Below are 22,737 nucleotides of genomic sequence, written 5' to 3' on the forward strand. Positions count from 1 at the left end.
TTCAAATTTTATTTTGCTATATGAAACACCTCCAGTCACGTTAAAATCTCCAGGCTTGTTCCAAAATATCTCCTGACCTGATTCAGCTGATCTGCTGGATACCTCATTCAAAGCTAAACACTGCTGCAATGGGGAGAAAAAGTGATTTTTAACCTATTTAGCCAGAGTGCCCTGTCATAATTACAGATTTATTAGAAATGAGGGAGAGAGGATGTGTATAAAGGTCTGGGCAGCCTCACAGATAGAAATCACAGATGAGAAGTAGACTGAAGTTTTCTACTCTGTTTGAAGGTTTTGTAAGGCACAGAAATTTATCTGTGATCAATTCTCTCCTTCTCTTAATTGTGCAATTACACCCTGAGAGAGTTTCTCTGTGTTAAAGCAAATATTTCTATGTGTCCCTAGGTACAGATATGCTGATTCCAAAGTACTCTCCAGCCAGTTGTTATCTTCTGAGCTTCTGTGTCAGAAAATATAATTCAAACCTACATCTGGAAAGGAATTCAAATAACTTAACCTGCTGTATTCATTTCTGCCTCAATTGAGGGCATGTTTTTTCCAGTCACTACAACCAAACCAGCATATTGTGAATGCCCTTCCATATTTACTGGAAGGAATTTTGGATGTTATAAATTATGGAGACTGCTGTGCCTTAGCTCCTGTTCTTACCTTTGGTCACTGACTTGCACTTTTTAACACCTGAGAAATATTTTATTTATTATAATATATTTAATTTATAATATTTATTATATGTACATCATTGCTAATGTCAGAAATGAACACCCACTGAACATCTCCTGTGCTTGCTCAGAAAAGAAGGGGGTTCCTTACAGGAATCTTTTACTGAGGAAACATCTCCTCATGAGCCCACAGCACCTTTGTAAGACAGAGAGAATTGTCTTTACAACCTTTACAGACAGAACATTAGGTCTGCTTTAATTTGAGAGAATCAAGTGTATTTAACAGCATTTCTGACAACCTGGCTTACTCAAACCTGTTTTGTCCATGCCATTAGTGACTTGGCATTTATCTGGAGAGATAATAGTGATAACTTGCTCCAACAAGCCAGGGTCTGTGTCAGCCTCACCCACTGCAATTGAATCAGAATAAAAATACAAAATCTGAACACATGCAGCACATTAAATCAAATGAAAAACAAAGAAAGGCTAAAAGTGTGTAAATGATATGAATTATGGAAAGTATTGCTTATATTATTAAGCTTATTATTATGACAGGTTTTTTTCCTGGAGTGCTAGTAATATTCACCAGGCTGCAGAGAGGCAAATTTGCACTGTAATGTGGTTATACAAAAAAAAACACAGGCATTTTATTGCATTTATTCAATAAAATATTGTCCTTCCACTCCTGACTTTGTTACTTTATTGTGTTACAATCAGGTTTGAATTCACTTTAACACCAAGTGGGAAAGTATAAGGAAACTTTAAACAACTGAGGAGTAATTGGGCTGCATTTGAATGAGGAAGTGAGAGGAACATTTGAGCTCTCCTGCTTTGTGGCATCCCATGGGAGCTTCCTCCCGAGCAACTTTAATGGCTTTTTGTACCACCAAGCCACTCTGCATCCCTTTTTTTAGCAGAAATTTGGATCCTTTAACCGAATGAAAGAAATTAAGGTGAAAGAAATTAGTCCTGAGTTACAGCCTTGTCCTTGCTGTGCTCATCTCAGCGGTTTATTGTGTTGTGGTTGATCTCCTGCAGGATCACCAGGCTGGAACCTGCCAGGAGCTTGTCTTGCTCTGCTCCTAAATCCCCTGTGACAGGCTGCACCAGGGGACTGCAAAGCTGGCAGATTTTACTGGCTCAGGCAGCGCAGACAGAAAGGTCAAAAAGTCCATCCCAAGCCACTGCACCAGCACACAAACAGGAATGGCACAGGAGGGGATTCCTGCCTTCAGGTGTGGTTTTCCATAAACGGGATAATGAGCTGGAGAGAATCTTTTGTGAGTGACTTTTGTGAGACAGTAGTGAGAGCCATGACCCAGCACCAGCATTTTTATCTTTAAATGATCAATATTTATCCGCTATAAACATCATAGGGCACCCCAGGGTGTATATTTTTGTTCAGGGTATGTATTTATTCTCTGCTCTGCTCAAAAGGGTGGCCAGAAATGGTGGTGGCATCAGAGCCATCCCCTCTCCTTTGCCTTTTCACTGAGCACATGGCAAAGCTCCTGCTCTGCAAAGATGAATGTCTATGAACATGAACCCCAGTGGATCAAAACCAAATGTTTGAACAAATATTCTCTGCAATCAGAGCTTTTATCTGGTGGTGGTGGCAGAGAGGGAAAGAACGAGCTCCCACCAGAGACATGGATCATGACTAAGGTGAAATTACTGAGGTATTTTTGCCTGCATGTGTATGTGCATCTCTATTTCTTCACATTCTGCAGCGTTCTGCAATGGTCTGACATGGAGACAGAGCTTTCCTGAGCATCTGTGCTAAGTGAACGCTGTAAAAGAGGTTTCCCTAGCAACTCAAACCATATGTAATAGCTTAAAATAGCTTTTCTCCAACTCCTAGGATTTCTTAGTGGTTTGCTCACAATTTCCATTTAAACCAAGGTATATTTGCCCAGTTCAAAAAGGTTCTTCATTTTTTAAACTTCTATTAAAATAAACAGGGTTTGAAAATGTTCATTTCTTTCCAGAATGCCTCCCTTCCTCTTGACTTGTAACTTATCAGGGAAACTGAAGCATGGCAAAGGGTGAAAGTGGCTGCCCACTTTCTCAAAATATGTCCTTTGTTTGCTGTTCAAAACATTTTATTGGAAGTATGTTGGTCTCTACTTATTGTAATGGGAATCTCTAGCAGACTTTGATTTCTGTGATGTCAGTACAATGAGAAGATAAACTGTGCAACTATGAAATATAATGAATCAATCATAGTGTACATGAATTCCACTTTGCATTGCAAAGCTGTTTGCAGGCAAATCTGCTCCATTCCTGTTGTGTCCCCAGGAAAATGCTCTTCTGCATGAGTGAACTGTGATACCAAGAGGTTGAGTGGTTTTTTTTGAGGTCATAAAAGAAGCAGGCAACAAATCTGAGGCATAACCCATACATTGATTTTCAGGTCCTAGTCATGAAGCTAAAAATTTAGGCTGAGAGCACTTGAATTTGATTAAATCAAATGTTAATATCCAGGTAAGAAATCTAGATTCTTGTCCCCAGGTTTTCAAAACATGTACAACAAAATATTCTTTTCCACGAAATATGTTTGGCCTAAATGGGTTTTATTGGAAAATGTGATGAGGCAAACTTTTTGTCCTGTAAAGCAGCATGAGAATACAGTGCCTATTTCCTGACAAAACACTTTGAAACTGTATTAATTTAGATGCTCTAGCATATATTTGAACCTGAAATGAAGGCAGGATGTTCCTGTAAAGACTTTTAGTTATCCTCTTGCTCCCTGTGAGCAGCAGACAGGTTTTAGTGAAATATCCTGGCTTGTCACATAGGATGGAAACAATTACTACAATGAAATCAAAGATGTTTTAAGCTAAGAATTATTGGACGGGCAGAATTTTTGTAAAGAGCCAGGCTCTCTGGTCTCATTCTGGCTATTTTAATTTGCTTTGAATTGAGTTTTGAGTGTTAAGCATTTGCTTGAAAAAGGAGGGGAGGAGGTGGTCTGGGAGCAGATTTGCTGGCACAGCAGGCTGGGAATTTCCAGTGCTGGTGTTTCTGTTGATGGAGTCACTGAGGGGGAATCTGATGTCACAGAGGAATAAATTTGGTGATAACTTTGCTTTAGAGATTATTTTCTTTTTCTTTTATGTCCTATACTTATCTTCAGCTCCTTCTGTCAATCCCAACAGGAGCTCAGCTCATTTTTAAATTCTTTTACCCTGCGCACCAACAGGTGCACAACAAATAAACCAAAGTCTTATTTAATTGCCTGATATAATCATTCTCTAAATAATTCTCTAAATCTATTAGAGAATTATTTTATTCTAGCAGAATGAATGAAGCTAAACCAAACTGGTCTGGTTTAGTTGGGCAAATTTAGCTGCTCGATTATAGCAAACAAATCCCTTTATTTTTTAAATGTGTAAGACTTCAGTAATTTTCCTCCTTAAAATATTCCAAAGTAAACAATTCAGCCACAAACCAAGGGTGAAAATAAACAGTTTCTTTCTTTTAGGATCCTGTCTGGCTAAAACTTTGAAGCCAAGCAAAACCTTCTCCCCCTTTTCCCAGAATGTTTCACCAACCATCTGATTTCTTGTTGATCTTTCAGTTGCATAATCTCAGCGTGTCTGTAAAAACTGCTCTGCATGGGGAACATGTGTTTAATCATCTCCTTAACTTTTTCTGGAGACATTAAGAAGTGATTTTAAGAACAGTAATAACTCTTTAAAAAGTCATTTAACAGCTGTCTTTGCTGAGAGCAAGCTCAATGGAGTGAAAATGAGAAGATAATTGAATCATAAAAAAATTGTTTTGAAATGACTGGAATTATCCTAGATTCTTAAATTACTATTAAATGGTATTTTTTTCCCTTGCCTGTAATAATTCATCTTTGAAAGCTAGGCTTGCTAAATGTAGGCCTGTAAAATATTGTGTGTTTTCTAGTAAGTCAGATTATTTCTCATTATAGACTTCTTGGTGGGTAGACAGGGTTAGACTTGATGACATCCAGAGCCCCTTTTCAGATTGTTTTCCTATTATTCTATTTATCTAGCTATGAAAAAAAAAAAATAACAAAAAAATACCAAAACAAAACAAAAAAAGGAATAAATATCTATAAATAAATATCTTTCAATTGGGTGAATATAAAATTAATTTCAAAATAAAATTCTACTCATTCCTTTCATCTTTAATAACTATTTCAACCCATTTCAATACCCCATTTTTTTGCTTTTTCAAGTTCTTCAAAAGATGTCATAATAGAAGGTGAGAGTAGGAATTCATCCCAAGGATGCCTTTGAGACATTTTGATTCTAATTTCTGTACCAAGTGCTCCTGTGTGGGGTCACAGCATTTGTTTAGCCAGAATTAATTCATTGGTCACTGTTGATTGCATTTGCACTTGGCCTCAAAAGGCCTGTTCCTCTTCATGAATTATCAACTGCTGGAAAAAAAAGTGATTTTCCTCTTAGATTTTAATCCTGCATCAGAGACCACTTACTATAACTGTATAGATTTTCCACACTTAGCAGACATTAGACATCAAATTTTCTTGGCTACCCCCAGCTACCATATTTCAACCAGCTGTGAGTGAATTTCCATAAAATGCTGTCAACTGCTGACTCCTCTCAAATCAGCTACAAACATCTTAAACAATCCAGTTTCAAACTCATATTTTGGCCTTTAGCTAAAGATCATTGGTAGAAGAAAATCATTTTCTGCTTGTCCCTGAGGTAACAAGGAAACATTTTGGTTATCCATTGCAGGCCTGCAGAAAATCATCTTTTTAAAACGTACTGCTGGAATTGATATTAAATTGTTATAAAAGCTAAAGAAATTGAATAATTCTCCACAAAACAAAAACATCATTTCTCTTCCTTGTTGCTACTTCTTGCCAAATTATACCACGTAAAATTCCTGTAATTATTATTTCTAAGCACTTAGAAATAAAACTTAAGTCAGCAAGAATTTGCCAAGAATAACATGTCAAAGTTAGCTGAAGTGCCTCTAACAGGTTTTACTAGAAATTCTGGAGAACAGAAGAGTTGTCAAGTATACCCTGAACATAAGAGTATTATTTTTCAGTGTTTTCTATCAGATAGGGTAAATTTCTACCTCAAGGACTGGCTGGAGTAGCGCATTTTGGAACAAGTGTGACACTAGTGTGAAATCGTGCCATTAAATTATCAGTGGTTCACTGAGAAATAGGAAGATAAATCAAACTGGGGTCCTAAGGAACTTAGCACTGAAGTCCCCCTATAACTTCCCATAAATTTCCTAAATTACTTGTAAAAATAAAGAGAAATCTTTGATATTATATATTATAATTGGGGATGGTGCCAAGCTGAGAAGAGCTGTGGGTATGGTGGGGTATTGGATCAAAACTGATTAAATCACTAAATCAGGGTTAAATCAGAACTGAACATTAGCTCAGCCAGTTGGAGGCATTATCTGATAAACACAAGATGGAATGTATTCGTGCAAAGTGCTGGTTTTAGGAACAAATAACTGCAAAAATGTCCAGATGGTTTGGGAACAGGTCTGTGGTACAGAGGCAGGAGTTTCACATGAATCACAAGGCAAGCATGAGCAACAGCACCACGTTGTTGATAAGAGAAAAACAACTGCTGAGGACATTTAGACAGATTTGAGTCAGGATGACACAGAAGGAATCCAGCTCTCCACCAGGACTGACAGGAACACATCCAGATCTGCCCACTGAGCTGCAAGTCCAGACAGACCAGCAATGAAACATCAGAGCTGCCAGGACAGGAATTCTGAGACAAGACTGCAAGAACCACAGCTCTTTAGACTGACAGCAATTTTTAAACAAATAAAAAGGGTGTAAAGAAGAAAAGTGTGGCAATAAGAAGAATAAGGAGACCAATATGGTACCTATACTGATGGGGGAAGACCAAGGCATTAACGAGCTTAAATTGTACTGTAGACAAGCAAGGAAGCACCTAAACCTGGTTGGGCCAGCTTTGGCACAGAAGGATTGAAATGCTGTCTGACTACATGTCCAGCATTCTTTATCATGCTTCTAAAATACTTAGCTGTTAAGATTTTCTGAAAGTACCTTTCAAGATGCTGGAGGTTCAGTGAAAATCAAATTGGAGTAGTTCTGTTTTAAACATAAAGGCCACTGTGATGTGAGATTAGGAATTGTCATTTCTGAACTTTACCTTGGGCATCAGAGATTGTTCATGGAACTGAATTCTTACCCAGGACAGGGAAGCAGTGCTGTGATGCCCCCCCCTGAATGCAGCCCTTTATCACCTCCTCTGCACAGGGCACATCACCATCCTCCCTTTTACTCCTGCCATTCTCAGTCATTGCTGTGCTCCTCTGTTTATTTGGGTACCAGAACTTCACTCGCAGTGCCAAAAGCCCTCTCAGTCTGGTTTGACCAGAGGTTTGACAGAATAACTCGTATTATGTACCATTTTCACCAGGAAAATTATCACCTGTTCTCTTTTTCTTTATTTCACACTGGAATGGGAGCCAAGGATGTCGTCTGCTACTGGATCTAAAAGCAGAACTCTAGGGATAACTCAGATAGGAGACAACATCTGAAATAGTCATGTACACATATGTGTGTGTGTGTGTTTATATGTATGCCAGAGACACTGAAGAAAATAGTCTGATAGCTATTTCCATATGTCTGCCAAAAAACTGTGAATTTTCAAGTCTTAAGATGAATGATCAAAATAGCTGTACATCAAAAATAACCACCACAGAAAAGGATTGCCTTTGGGAGGATGCACCTCCCAAGTATCTGTTTCCATGTGCATCAGTAATGACTAAATGTTTGGATTACGACATCTAAAGATTCTATTAAAATTAATTAGAAATATATTTTATCTCATGTGGGAAATTAGAAAACACTTGTCCTTAGCAAAACTAGAATTTGTCCCAAATTAGAGTTTGTCAGCATTTTTTCAGCCACATAGTTAGAAAAGAAATAATGCAGAAGAGAAAAAGAAATGATGAATGGATGCTACATTTACTACTGAAATCGAAGTGCCTTTGGGCAACTAGGAAATACTTAAGCAGCACACGTGGTCTGTAATTGCACACTTGTGGAACCAGAGCCCTGGCAAGGGTGCAGGAATGGATGTGGTAGTGTGGCATAAATTCAGAAATTAACTGGGCACTGTGCTTCCATGGGGAAGTCAATATCTGTGAGTCCAGAAGATTTTTAGGGAAGTAATTGAAGAAATTCAGTATCAAAACTCTTCTTTTTAGGAGGCTTCAGTGCTTTGTCAATCTGCCTGTGCACACGGGTGTTCATGGGGGGCACACAAAGTTTCTGTTGCCTGTCAAAATCTAACAATCAAATCCCCCAGTGTGTGCTGATGTCTCTGGATCACTGCCAGATCACTTTCTTTGAAAGAAATGGAAATGCTTCCCTGTCCCCCTGGCAGGGGAGCCTGAACCTCACAAGATTCCAGACAGGACAGATCAGGGGTGTCCTGAGCAGCTCGAGTGCTCAGCCCCCCCAGCCCTGCCTGCTGAACCAGCAGCCACCCACGGTTATTTCCCATGGGTTTTTACAGAGCTCACTTCAGCTCCCTCTTCAAGCCAAACCTGAAATCTCTGAAGGTGTTTGCTCTTCCCTGGCATGGCCATTTTCCACAGGTTTAGCTTGCTGCTCACCCCAGTAATACCAGAAAATGCTGTGTTGGGAAATACACTCTACAGATAAAATGACTTGGTGGCCATGCAGACTTTAGCTGGTTTTTTCCACCCATGAAGAGGTCCCTGTGCTCATTCAAGGAGCAGATTGGTGAGAATCAGATGAGGTCAGTAAATACAGATTATCCACTGTTCATTTTTTCCCCAAACTTCAGACATAACTTGCATAAGGATCTTAGAGCAGCAGGTCAAGGCTGCATTTTTGGTGTTCCTAGGAGATCTTTGAGCTGCTTCCCTGAGCAGTGCTGGACCAGACAGCCCCAGAATGCTGAGATTCTTTCCTTACCCTTGTGCCAATAAACCATTTATTTATGGCCCAGAATGCATTGGTTGACTGCACATTAACTGGTTACGATTAGGACAAAATTAATGAATTTTAGTCACTTGAGCCTCATTTATTTTGTCACTTGTCATGGGATATGATTCAGAAGGAAGCCCAAGTCTTGCACTCTTTAATTTGGGGACAGGAATATCAAAATGGATTGAAGAAAGCAGAAATAAGTGCATTGATGATCGTGTATTCCAGATGGAACTGTTGGTTGGAACTTTATTATTTAACCTTCCTCCTCAATAACCAACCTTTATTTTCTTAAACCCCAGGGTGCTCTCTGTCCATCCCTGACAGCATTCAGTCCTGAGGTTTCTAGAGAAAGCTCAATTTTTTCTGAAGAAATTCAGAATGTTGTTTTTACATTTCCAAAGTTTTCCATGGGAAGCATTAAACTCTTCGTAGAAACTACCTTCAAATTCTGCCCAGGGTTGAGGTATTGGGCAGATTCTCTCTAATCTATCTATAGATTTTTCTACTATTTTGGATGTCCATGTGACACTCAGCAGAGTCCTGCTTTAGATCTACCAAAAAATGGGATTTCTCCAAGCAGAGGAAAATAGAGTGGTTTAGAGACAGCTGCTTTGAAAGTGTGGTGCTTTTGTGCTCCAAAAGGCAAATCTGGCTTTGGTGTACTCAGGTGTGGATGTGAAATTTGGCTGCAATACCTGAGCAGCTCCTGCTGTGCTGGCTTTAGTGAGAACATGGGCTCAGGGGATCCTGCAAACACCTGATTTTCACCTGTTGATCACCAGCAGAGCCCATTGATTACCATTGATTGGGATTATCTGGAACTTCTGAAGGAAAAAGAGACTTGGAATGATTTAAGGACATGATTTCAAAGATCAGACTTTGTTTCAAAAATATATCAGGATATCTATCAAGATATAGATATATATATCGATATCTACATCCTAGATTTAGGTAGATGTAGATAAACAGCTGCTTTTCTCCTTATTTCTTCTCAGTATCTCATTTCTACCCAACCAATTAATGTATTAATTAATGTCTGGCCTGTGCTGGCTGCTGTAGGGGAAGGGAACAGTGTTTTACTTAATGATTTCTGTTGGTACATATTAAAGAAATTTGAGCTGTGTTGTCCTTAATGGCCAGCTTTATTTTCTTGAAATAAATTTTAATTATAGAGAAACTCATAGTCATGAATCACTCTACAAACAATCTATTATCAAATCAGATTTTTAAGATGAATGTCAAAATAGATTTTAATCTACAACATGCAATGATGGCTTTTACTGAAATCTTAAAGAAACCCACTTATTTGACCATAAAAATATATGACATATGCAGTTCCAAAACTATCCTAAAAGCTGCAACTTCAAACAGCTCAAGAGCAGAACTTAAATTGGAGTGGATATGAAGGTACAAAACTTCAGGAGGCCTTAGCAGAAACTTTATATATAGCTGGAGAAAATGTCACATCTTATTTTAGAATGAAGTGGTTTATTACCTCCCAAACTGAACCGATTCGGCTTTTTTCTGCCTCCTTCTTCGTATGGTGTAGAATCTTATTTGGATGAACAAGTGTTCCTTATTCAAATTAAATCAATTTTCCTTCTCAGGTGTGTCTAAAATCACCTTTTTTTCAGGAAATTTGTACTAAAGGTATGCTGCTCCCCATTCCAAACCAGTGCCCTTGGAAACACAGTCCTTTCCTTAGTGTTTTTATTCTGTAATGATTTTATCTGGTACCTATTGACTACTGGGACTGGTTTCCAAGTGACATTTTGGAATGCAGTTTTTGCTGCTCCATCTGCAGATGTTCCCCTCAGCAGATGCACAACTTGAAAAATAATAACTGCTAAAAATATGCAAGCTGTCAGCTTGGTTTCTACTGAGAGAACTGTAACTTCAATTAAGATAAATTTTTATTTAAATGCAATGTAATACATTTAAATTATGTCCAAAGACTGGTAGCAATCTCATCAAATGGTGCAAATAATCTTATCATTAATGATTGATTTGAGCCCAAGGTGGGGAAAGGTGGGGTAGAAATGTTGCTGGATAAGATAAAAATACTGACAAGAGTTTTGAAAAAAAGAAAACATGAAAAAGCTTAATTAAATAAGTAGTATTAATATTGTATTCTTTGTTATTCACAACTTAAAAATAGCTCTTCCTTTGTGCTTACACCTTTAAGGTCTCAGTGTTTTTTCACCTGACCTTGCAGAAAATATTTGTCTGAGCATACTAAATGAGCTGTGAAAGTACAAACCTTCAAACAAACCTTTAAAAAAAAGCAAAGAATGATGCTTCCTTTCCACTTAATTCAAGGTTAATTTTCCTTGCTGGGAAGACAGTAAAAGAAAATCAGTGGGAAATTTGAGAGATCATTGGCAAGCACAGAGCCCGTGCACCTCCAGCAGCTCCCATTTGTCAATGTTGCACCCATTGATAAAGTCAGAATGAGGACAGGATGTCAGGAGGCTCCTTTTTCTCACTGCACTCACATGTAATAAATCAAGAGAAGAAATTGAGATGTTGTGGATGTTGATAGAGCAAATTTGACAAACTGGCAGATTTTATGCGTATGGAAGAGTTATGGAATGATGTACCTTAAGCAAAGATCAACATTTCATGACAATGTTCCTGTTCATTTTTCTGATGCAGAAGTGTTCCTTCTCATCTGAGTGTGGGTGTGCACACATATATATATATAAATAAAGTGAGATTAATGCAGTAAGGAACTCTGGCTAAAAACAAAGACAGTTTCAGGGAATAACTTGGAAACAAGTCTGGCTTTCCAAGTGCAGACTTTAAAACTCCTACCTCTCTGCAGATTCATCTGCATTTTGTTCTGTGATCATCTGCAGCTCCTGTGAGGTTTTACTTGAATCTTCTTTAGCAGAGTTTTCCTCTGTGCTGCTTTTGGGGATGTCCTCGCTGGCTCGCAGCTGCTCGATGAGGTTCTGCTGGTGCCAGCTGTGGATGGATCGGTGGTGCACCGGCGTCGGCCCCGGCACGGGGGCCAGGATGTTGTGGTGGACAGGGCTGCTGTTCTTCTTCAGCCCATTTCTGTCCCGAGAGTGGCTCTTCAGCCTGTTCTGCACCGGGGTGCCTCTGTGCTCGAATCCTTCCTGCTGATGGCAGCCCCCGGAGCCGGCGGAGCCCTGCGAGGGGTGGCTGAACCACCTCCAGCGGAGCCTCAGGATCTGCTTCACATCAAACTCCTTCTTGCCAGAGACTGACATCTTATTTGGGGTTTTATTTTATTTTTTTTTTTTCCTTTTCAAACGGAAAAAAAAAAAAATAAATACAAAAGCCTATTCTTCTAGGAAGGAAATGGATTCTTTGTTATCTCTTCTGTTTCAACTCCTCTTCTTAAGAAAAGCCAACAAAAGAACAAATCTCGGCAGCTCTCTCCGTGTCTGATTAACACACGGCGAGCTCTCGCAGCCGATGCTGAGCTGCTGTTAACTGTATAGGTGGGAATCCATCCTGACAGGATGATGAGGTCAGACCTTAAACAAGTAAATCAGCTTAGCACAGGAAAGCAGCGAGCACAACACTCCCAGGCTTACACACTGCCAGCCCCAGTGCGCGGCTCCCAATTTATAACCCAGCCTCACATGATCCTCAGCCAGCCCGAGATGCAACTTAAGATGCAGGGAAGCATGCACAAATAAAGTGACAAGACTTTCCGTCTATCTCACGGCGTTCTCCATCAAGCCTGCTAATTAGCAGCGCTGCTTTTCACGGGAGATGAGGAGAGGATGCTTTCCGGCGGATTTTTGGTGGCGATTTCGCGCAGCTCACGCGTTTCCTTAAGGGTCTGCGTTTGTTTGCCTTGCTGTGTAAAATTCCTACAAATGGCCTCGGTGTGGTAGCACTTAGCTAAAGGAGAGGCAGGGTGCAGGACTGGCTGTGCTGCCTCACCTACCGACGGATTTCTCAATAGAATTGCAGGGCTTGGAGAAGAGAGGGAGGGAGCTCAGGAAAATCGGAGATGTGCTCCCTGAATGACTGGGTCTGTGGAAAACACAGTTTCCTGGCTAAGTGCCTGTGTAAACAGCCTTTCCCATCCTGCTCTTGATTTCTCACAGACAGTGAAACACTTGTGGGTTTTGTTTTTTTTTTCTGAAAACACCTTTCTTTTCTTTCTTTTGATAGTGTGCACCGTGTTTTCAGCAAATTTAATAGGGGAGATGTTTTCATTCCCATCCCTTGGTTACCAGGCAGGGCTGTGAGAACTGTTCCTTGTGTGGTTTGAAATAAGGTACACAGGATGTTTTTGTGTGCAAATTGAAAAGAAATTAACAGACTGGATTTGTTTTTTATTATTTTTTTTAATGTTCTATTCTCCCAGGTTGGCTATGATGGTCTATCAAACTGTAAGAAGTGTAAGAACTGTAAGAAGCAGAAATAGAAGAAGCTGTAACACAAAGTCAGTAGAATATGATTCAGAGAGGACCCCTCTTTAATACACCTCTCCTCTCAGACCTTCTGGCATTAATTTCCTTTTCATCTGTCTTTTCTGACAATTCTTCTTCCTTTTTTTAACTGAAATTCTATGATGGGACATTGAACCTTCAAATAAAATCTGCTTTTTTTATTCTTTTGGACTGAATAAAATACAAGCAATGAAACGTGAAGTAAAGTTAAAAAAAAAAAAAAAAAGAAGAAGAAAAAGCAAAATGAGAGGATAGGACTAAGGAATTGCCAGTTTTTATCCTGGGCTCCATTGCTCTTGTCCTATTCATGGTATTCAAGCATGGGATGTGCAGCATCATGGGCTGGATGCGTGTGAGAGCAATTACAGGATGAGTGAAGAACTCATCAAAATAATTGAAAGATATTTTCCTATCTAGATCCGTAGAGGGGAAGACTTTGCACAAAAGAAAACCTGTGTGAAAGGCTTGGCCATAAAAGGCAGAAAGGAAGAAGCTGAGGGAAGATTTGACAGACGTAGCCAGTGCATATTTGTTGCTATAGAGAAGATTGAGGCTGAGCTGCAGCAATTAAATGTACATTAACAAGATTTCCTTTGAGATCTTCTAGGAACAGAGAGAAGCTACAAAACTTATTCAACTTCTAATAAGTCACATTAAGAAGAAGGTGAATAAAGGCCTGTTTGTGCATTTGATAGGGGGGTTCAATTCAGGCTTGTTGAGGATATGAGTTGATAAAGAAGCTGCCACCAAACTTCAGGGATATTAAAAGATTTACAGACAGTGAGTGGATCAGTGAAAGGCTGGGCATTGAGCAAGAGAGATTATTGTATTGAATTATAGAAGTCAGTTTAAGATGTTTTCACACTTTAATGATGATCTTTGACAGCAATCTAAAATTTTCTGTAGACCCAAGTGTTTCAGGGATTTTTTCTTGCATTACAAGTTTATAATATTCAACATGATGTTTCTTTACTTCTCAGTTTCAGCCTGCACACCTAAGGATGTTTTTCTTTTCAGTTTCAGACAAGTAATGAGAGTTAGTGGCATCTCTGTATGTTCCTGAGGATTGCCAACATGGCAATTTGACTTCTATTTTAGGGAGGGAGTCTCTGTACACCAAGTTAATGAAATAATTTATGATGAAATCCTGTAGAGGTGGACAGAGAACACAGTTTCTCGCTCCTGTTTAATCAGGTCATTGAGCTATTTCAGCAGCTCTGTCAGCTCCTCTTAGCAACAGCTCTGATACATTTAATCCATATTTTTCCACCATGTCACAAAGCTTCTGTCGGTTTCCTTCCCTTAAATCTCTTTTGCAGGAGTCATCCTCTGCTCTGAGATATCATCAAAAGCATATTTCTTGCATTGTACTGGGGGATGTACAAGCAGCACTTCTGCTTGTGAATTACTCCTGTTCCTGCTAACTCAGTTTTAGCACAGGTAGTGAATCTAGCTAAAATTAAAATAGTCAAACTGGACATTTGCTGAAGAGACCACCTTGCTCAGAAAGTCAGCTTGAGTCAGCACAGAATATGTTTCAGGTGGGGCATAAGGAGATTATATTTTTACAGAGCTTGCCAGTGTTCTGCCTAAAATTTCAGTGTGCAGTACCAGGTCAACAAAAGTGATTTGATAAACTCGAAATTTCAGACCTGAAATTATTGGAAGTGTAGCATATATATGTATAACCCTGGAGCAGCTTTATGCCATGTACCTGCTTTTCACCATTTACATTTCTCCTCTGGTGACAAAATTAGTTCTCTTGAACCTGAATGCAGTGAGTGTTTCCTTCTGGGTGATTTCCTCCTCACACACTTTTATGTGTATCTCTAACTGGGTTCAAACTTCTAAATGAGAAAAGAGATAACATTTTTCTCTTGTTATCCCTAATTTAAGGCATTTGGTCTCATTTAGATGTAAAACCCCATAACAGCAGTATTTTTTCCCCTCATGGTTGGAAATCTCCAAAGAATGGGATTTTCTAGGAATATAGCAAGTCCAGCCAGGGCCACCACGGGGTCAGGCAGCTGGAGCTTATGATGGATGAAGGGAGGCAGCTGCAACAGGATTTGTTCAGCCTTGTGCAGAAAAGGCTCAGGGGCATTTTTGTGCTGCCTGCAGGTACCTGGTGGGAGAGCAGAGGCAGCAGAGCCAGGCTGTTCCAGAGGACACCTCTGGGGAGAGCAGGCACGTGTTGGGCCATGGGAAAAGCTGAGAAGATGTAAGAAAAACTTTCTACATGTGAGAGTGATCAGGGATGTGGGAGGAGGCTGCCAAGAGAGGCTGTGGCATCTCCTTCCTCAGGGAAAGTGAGATCCACTGAGGGAGGGGATGCCCAGAGCAGCTGTGGCTGCCCCTGCATCCCTGGAAGTGTCCAAGGCCAGGCTGGACAGGGCTTGGAAAAACCTGGGACAGTGGGAGGTGTCCCTGCCATGGCAGGGGTGGCACTGGATGGGCTTTGAGGTCCTTCCAACCCAAACCAGTGTGGGGTTCTGTGATCCCAAGTGGAATTGGTCCTGTGTCACTGCTCCAGCTGGGCTTGCTCTGAGCAGGAGATCAGACTGGACAAGCTCCAGAGGTCCCTCCTGAGCTGCTCTTCTGTGACGGTGTGACATGCCAGGCACTCTTTGATATCTTTATCTCATGGCAGAGCCAAGTAAAATCCATGTGGTTGTCAGCTGAGAAGAGCAAATCCATCTCCAGAGATCTCCCCTGCAGCAAAGCATCGCTGCCTGCAGGGGTGGAGCGTGGCCAGCTGCTCAGCCCAGGGGAGGCTTGCCAGGACTTTGAGGAAAAATAAATCTTTTTCCACAAAAAACCCTCCATCCCACTCAATGCACACAAGATTTGGAGAAAGGCCCTTGCTCCTGTTAGGAGAACACATTAAATTCGATGGTAGACTGGCAGCCAGCAGGAAACTGGGAATGATTTGAAAAGCTTTGTATAAACAAGTTGAGCTTGCAGATAGTTTGGATGATATGTATTAAGAGTCTAAATAGGTTTTTGTAATCATTTTAAGATTACGTGTGTGAATGCCTGATGCACTGCTAGATTTAGAAAATTATAAAAGTACTTTGGTCATAATCTGCCCATAAAAAGAAGTTGATAATTTTGTCACAAATCATGCTTTAAATAGGCTTCAAAAATGACTTTTAGCTACAGCTGCCTCCCAAGTTTGTCTGCCACCAAAGCACCTGAGAGAAAGGAGATTTGTAATGCATTTCAAAGAGTCTGAATTTTTCAGTTAATAACTCAGTAATTTCTTTGAAAATTGAAGCAAGTGGAATATACCCATGCAGTTATGTAATGTTTATTCTCTTCTCAATAGAGACACAGAAAATTATTATTTTTCCTTCTTCTTTTTGGCCTGAGCCTGGTAGTACAGTGCATGTATGGAAAGCCTGTTAGAAAAATCTCACTCTGCTCCAACAAACCTAGAAAAGAATAATAAAAAGAGGAATCATCCACCTTTCTTGTAAAATAATCCCAGAAAAATACCACTTATGGAGACCAAAGCCTGGAGTATTGCAAGGACTAGTAGCAAGAGCTGATAAAGTTGTTCTTTGCTGGATATGAGACAGACCATAAAAAAATTGACTTTTTTGTTGAAGTCAAGGATAGCTCTGGAGCAGAGTTCTTCAATGCCAGGTGACTGAGTCAAATAGGGAAAAATCTGCATAGGCTGAATGAGACAAGCAAAAAGCACAAAAAGTGAAGAATGTTTTGTTATCTTTTTGAAGACATTTTTTCTCTATAATGATATTACAATATTTAGAAAGTCAAGTTAATTACTCCTATCAATATTGTTTACAGAGTTTGCATGGGGGGAACAGCATAATGAGATTTTCCTTGTGCACAGATTGTTGATAACTAAACCAAGCCCTATTAAAAAACTTCCCTCTGTGCCCAAGCTGTGTTCCCCAGGGTCTGCACACTTTGTGTACTCAGCCTGTGCACTTCCACTGCAGATCAGGCCAGATACACAGAACCTGAATATTTTTATTGCCCTGTTTTGAAAAATAATGCCAAAAAGAGCTGTCATTAGTCCATCCTTTATGCAAGAGATAGGCCAGGAAACATCTGCACAGCACAGCAGCTGCGTTACAGGAGCCAGAGCTACGGGGAAAGGAACAGGACAAAACCCAAAACAAATACCTATATTTAAAATCTGTAGGAATGTCTGCTTTCTTTTCAAAGAAAACTTTGAATGCCAAAGACACAAATGAGTTGAAGACAATCAGTGACTTCCCCTGCTCCCCTCTAAAGGAGGCAGGAGAAATGATCCACTTAAGGGAAGGTGTTGACACATTTAAACGCAATTGCTTCCTCAAATAACTGGGAGCTATCCTACAGATTGCAACCCACCTACAAAGCTCTGTGCCAAAACTGGAAAAAAATCACAGCATTCCCACAAGATCCAAGGAAAAAGAATGTGAGACATGAGCCTGGTATGAGTAAGTCTGATGAAGATCTTGATAAACAGTGGCGAAAGTTGTCACCCTCAAAACGAAACCAGAATATTGGAGTGAAATAAGAAAGAGCAAATGAATAAGAAACAGCAAGAGGCTCTCCCATGGACAAGGGCTTGAAAGTGATGCAGCAAAAATAAAGCTCAAATTCATGACTTGAAATACTTGTAACAGGTCAAGAACAAGATATAAAAGGGTAGAAAAAATGTGGATTGATGCCAAGATGTATAAAAACTCTTTGTATTGATTTTTATTTCTGCGAACTCTCTTCAGTTCATCAGCATCTTTCTCGTGCTGCTGGGGCAGGTTTGTGCAAACCTGGCAGTATTTCTATGTGTCGAGTTAAAGGTGACAGCTGCTTACCTAGGAACCACTAGTAAATTACTAGTAACTACCAGTAAGTAGTAGAATTGTAGCTGCAGCTTGCATTTATTACATGAAACAGGTGGATCAAACAAGCCTACGATGGCTTCTATTCCATAGATGTAAAAGGATCGTGGTAGTCAGGTTCTTGCAGAAAACCCTTGAATTTTCTGCACACTCAGTGATAACAATAACCCCTGTTTAAGCCCCAGTTATTACTGTTGGGTATGAAGGAGTATGGAAAGGACCTGGCACACCCTCAACAAAGCCCAGAATGTAGATTTGACACTTGTCAGTACAGCTCTGTATCATTTCCCATCTGAAAGCCTTGGCAGAACAAGGACTTGTGCCCAAGGTCACTCTTCTCTGGGAAGTTTTTTAATGTGACTCTTGTTCATTGTCTCTTAAAAAGTAATAAATGGCACCTTTAACTGCAGGAGAGGGGAATCCTGGAGGCAGCTGTATTTCTGTGCCTTGTAGAATGTAATGGTTCTTAGCAGTATTTCGATTTTAATCCCACAAAGGTGTGCTGAGGCTCATGAAAGGTGCTGTATGTCAATAAAGCCCCCTCAGATATGTAGTCCTGCATCTCTCCTGAATCCCTGACTTCAGGAGAACTCTTTGGTTGTTCCTGGGAAAATGAGTGGCCTGGGGTGGGTGTTGGAGAGGTCTGGGACAATTGTTTTGTGTCTTTCTCCTTAATGGCTTCTCTGACTTGCAGGGCACACGTGGATTGGAGCACAGTCACACCCCCAAGCTCCCACCTTGAATCCCAGGGATTTTTGTCTCTGCAAGGGTGCAAAGAGGAATTCTGGAACAGCAGCTGCTTTGCCTTTACGTCAACAAGTCAACAGTGCCATTTTTTACAAGTTGAGGCTCTTACTGCTGGCATTTGGTAGCACAAAAATCCATCAACCTTTTCCCTACCTTCAGCTTCCCTCCCAGCTGTCATCGCTTTTCCCACCAATTTTCCCAGAGGTTTATCTCTCCTTTGTGATTCCATAAGAATGCAGGGGGCAGAATAATTTTTAAAATCATGTGTTCAAAAAAGCATCATAGTCAAAGGTGATCTGAAAAAGTGCTGTGAAGCAATATCCTTGTCAGCAGCCTGTCTCCAGCACCCTGACACCATTCCTTTGCTCATGTCGCCTGTAAAAGCACACAATAACTCAATGTTTACCTTGACAAAAAGCCATCCAGATCCACATCACAGTATTATTGTTGCTGAGCCTGCTCTAGCTGCTATCAGATGCCAAAACACCTTGAGGCTGCACTTTCACTGTGTGATACTGACCCGGAATATAAAAATGCAAAACTACATTTAAAACACTCAAGACCTAATCTTCTCATGCAAAAAAAAAAAAAAAAATAAAATAAAATATAAAATTTTGGTTCTTTCATCTTTGCAATTTTTAGAGTGGAGAGACTAAGCATTTCTATTTTGGTGTGTAAGGAATTTTTAGTAAGTGTTTTCATATTTTCTGGGGGAAGAAATAGATGTACATGTGAGTACTGTGCTATAAGATGAAATCTGGGAATTGATAGGAAAATAGAATATGTTTTATCTTCATATCTATTTATTAATAATAAAAAGGTACTGAACAACATAGTGATTATATTTGCAAGTGAGAGCAAATTTCAGGGAGAGAGGAATGGCATGGAACCTCCAGAAAACACAGATTACTGAATTTAATATACAATATTCAGAGACAAAGCCTATTAATGACAGATCCCCAAAGGACCAGTGATACACATCCTGCTGAAGAGAAACAGAAGTACAGAAACCAACACATTAAATTTGACTATTTAGCATAAAAATGGCTGAAAAATCCAGTTATGGCCTAGGAGAGGGGTGTGATCGAGAATATCACCTCTGTTTTAGTGTAGATTATGCTGGTTTAATTTTTTTGCAGAACTTCACCAACAATCTTATTTGATACAGCTCCTTGTGTCTTAACCTTGAACCTGAGTTTTGCTGTGATTTGCACCACTCCAAACCCCAGTGATGTGAGAGGAATTCCTGTAGGTGTGACAGAGTCTCAGTGTTAAAAGCTGTAGACAAAAACTTTCAATCCATTTTCAGTTTCCCAGCTCAGTTTGGGCTCTTTTGGGTGGGATGCAGGTGGTCAATCCTGCCTGGCTGGAAGGGCAGCAGGAATTCCTGGTGCTTGGGGGATAATGTCAAGTGGCAGCATTTCCTGAAGGATGCTCTGGTGAACTGCAGAAATGGATGCAGGACAGAAATACCCATCACTGCTGGGTGCCTGTGCTCTGATGAGATCTGGCAATGGAAAGTGGCTCTTTTCTCTTTGATTAAGGAAAATACTTGCAGCTGCATACATTAACTCTAGAAATTCTCTAGCAAAGACATCTCTGCTGTAATAAATTGAATCATATTGCAGGTACACTACCAGAAAGCTGTTTCAGGAGAAATTAAGGCTAGCAAGCCTCCTGAAATTAAGCTTCTGCTGAAATAAATTGGTAATATCTAACTAATATAGTTCAGCATATGTCACAAATGAGAGAGATGCTCTTGGCTGATTGTGACAATTTAAAAGGCTGTTTGCATCAAATCGTTTTGAGGTCTCAATTTGTACATTGGGGGTTATAAAGAACTTTAACTTTGCTTTAGAACACATATTAAGTTGTTTGGCACAGTTGGAGTGACAGTGTGTTGCATTAATTTCCTAAATTAAGTTACTGCTCATGCACTTGTTACTGTGTGCCTGATGGCTTTAGACTTTCTTGAGCATTTAGGAATATTGGATGCTATCACCATTTTCATGTAAAATACAATTGTCTTTAAAGAACTGAGCCTGTTAATGTGGTGGTGCTAATGTGGAATTAGTGATCACAGGAAAAATATAACTCCCAAATTCCACTGCTCTAAAATACTCTATTCAGCTAACCATGGAAACATGCAGAAAAGCCTTGGACATGGGGTTGCTTTTTAATCACTGCCAGCAGCTGATTATATTAGTGCTTTATTTCATAATTTTATGTGTCACGTTAATGAAAATGTTATGGGAGAAAGCAGTGGGAAAAGCAAAGCTATTTGCCTCTCCTTACTTACTAACTGCTTCTTGCTGCTCCATTGAGGTGTTTTTTCCCTCTGAAATTGCTTTCTGTGTGCTGGAACACAGCTCATTGTTCTTGTGGCTGACAGTGCAATCATTCTGCCCTGCAGACCTCTCACTTACAGCGAGTACACGCCACAGCAAAGGCACTGCTGGGCTACCAGAACACCCAGTCCTCTGCAAAATAACACATCTTTTACCTTCACAAGGAAACAATACTGAAATTCCAAAAATCTGTGCCATGAGTCACATCATTTATATAGCAGGATCTTTAATAGCCTTCTTTTCACCAACTCGGTCAAGTCCAAGAAGCTTTAATAAACAAGAGAAGATTATTCTGTCTGGCCTTTTTAATACCATTACAAGAACAATATTCCTTCTGACACAGCTCACAAAATTCCAGTTGCCTTTTCACCCAGCTCAGCAGCAGAGGATTCTTTATCTTAAATATCTTATTTTGGTCAATATTTTGATTAACACTGCACAAAACTTTCTGTAGCGCTGCCAGCACGTAGGTGGCTGCTTAATCTGGCTGCACAAATCAGCTCAGGGCTAAAGCACAAAAAAGCTGCATCTTTAGCTACACCTGTTAGAAGGTTTAATGTCAGAGGTGTCCTGAAAGGCAAAGTTCAGCCCCCTTGCCTGGCTGTGTCTGAAGAGGAAAAAAAAGTGTGTATTTAGAACAAATACAGTATTTGAATTCTCAGCATGTAGGAGCTAATAGTTGTACTCAGCGCTGCTGTGATTTAAAGAGAGGCTTTGCTTTGTGTCCCCCTTCTTCAAGCTGTTTGGAGACATGATTCACCTGTGGTGCTGAAATATGTCAGCAGGACATAAAAGCAAAGGGGGAATGAGGGAAAAGAAAAGGTCTTCACTAATCTTTGCAAATTTTAATCTGTTCCTCAACTGCTGCTGGTCCCCAGCCCAGCTCAGGTTTTGTGAATCAGCACCCACGGAGAGTTTTGCAGTGCAGGGCACATCCCAGCTGAGCCTCTCAGAGGAGGGATGTGGGTTTGAAAGACACAATAAAGACTTTTCAAAGCACTGGAGGTGGTTTGTGTGGTACCTGAAGGTGTCACCAGGCAAGCAGGCTCTGCCTGGCAGGAATGAAAATGCCTGAAATGCTGCCTGGGCCCTTCCAGGGAGCTTGCAAGGCACAGGCTTGGAACCATTTCAGCCCAGGGATTAAAGAAACATGCTTTGAAAAGGAGAAATGATAAAGAAAAAAAAGAGAAATTAAATAGAAGGTTGGATTTTATTTTACTTTTTTTTTAATTTTTTTTTTGGTTGGAGCCTGTTTAAATTACTGTCATCAGTGTAAAATGATGTAAAATGGATCAGAGCTGCCATCTCAAGTTTTAATGAGATCCCATCTGAAACGGGAAGATTTCAGGCACGTGGTCCAGGTCAGTGCAAAATTGTCCTTATGTTCTCTTTAGTAAGCTTTAAAGTACTTGATATAGATATCCATTTCCCTGCAAAAGAGAAAGCTTTTGCATGAACAGACCCACTTTCTTTAACTCCAAACTAAACTCTCTTTTTTTATTGTGCTTGGTTGTGCTGTCGTTCCTGTAAAGGATTCAGAGCTGAATTCCATAGCGTGACTAAAGCCTCTCCTTGCTTTATTTTGTTTTAGCTCAAGGCTTTAATATTATTATTAATATTTTATTCTTTATTTTTTCTCTCTTCCTGATTTTTCTCAAAGACAGTTTTGCTATTTTTCCTACATTATTTACCCCTAGG

General features: G+C 40.0%; 1 protein-coding gene across 1 annotated transcript in view; it reads right to left on the minus strand.

Annotated features, from left to right (window-relative positions):
* The window catches only part of KLHL4 (kelch like family member 4), a 36,801-nt gene extending 24,473 nt beyond the window's left edge, over positions 1-12,328 (minus strand). The window contains exon 1 of the mRNA XM_005526116.3: positions 11,464-12,328. Coding sequence (XP_005526173.1) covers positions 11,464-11,885 — 422 coding nt within the window. The 5' untranslated portion in view covers positions 11,886-12,328. The remainder of the gene's footprint in view (positions 1-11,463) is intronic.
* Positions 12,329-22,737: the final 10,409 nt, after the last annotated feature.

Source organism: Pseudopodoces humilis, chromosome 15 (genome assembly GCF_049639895.1).
Source record: "Pseudopodoces humilis isolate 2021_Gansu_Grassland_sample_001 chromosome 15, ASM4963989v1, whole genome shotgun sequence".
Taxonomy (NCBI): Eukaryota; Metazoa; Chordata; class Aves; order Passeriformes; family Paridae; genus Pseudopodoces; species Pseudopodoces humilis.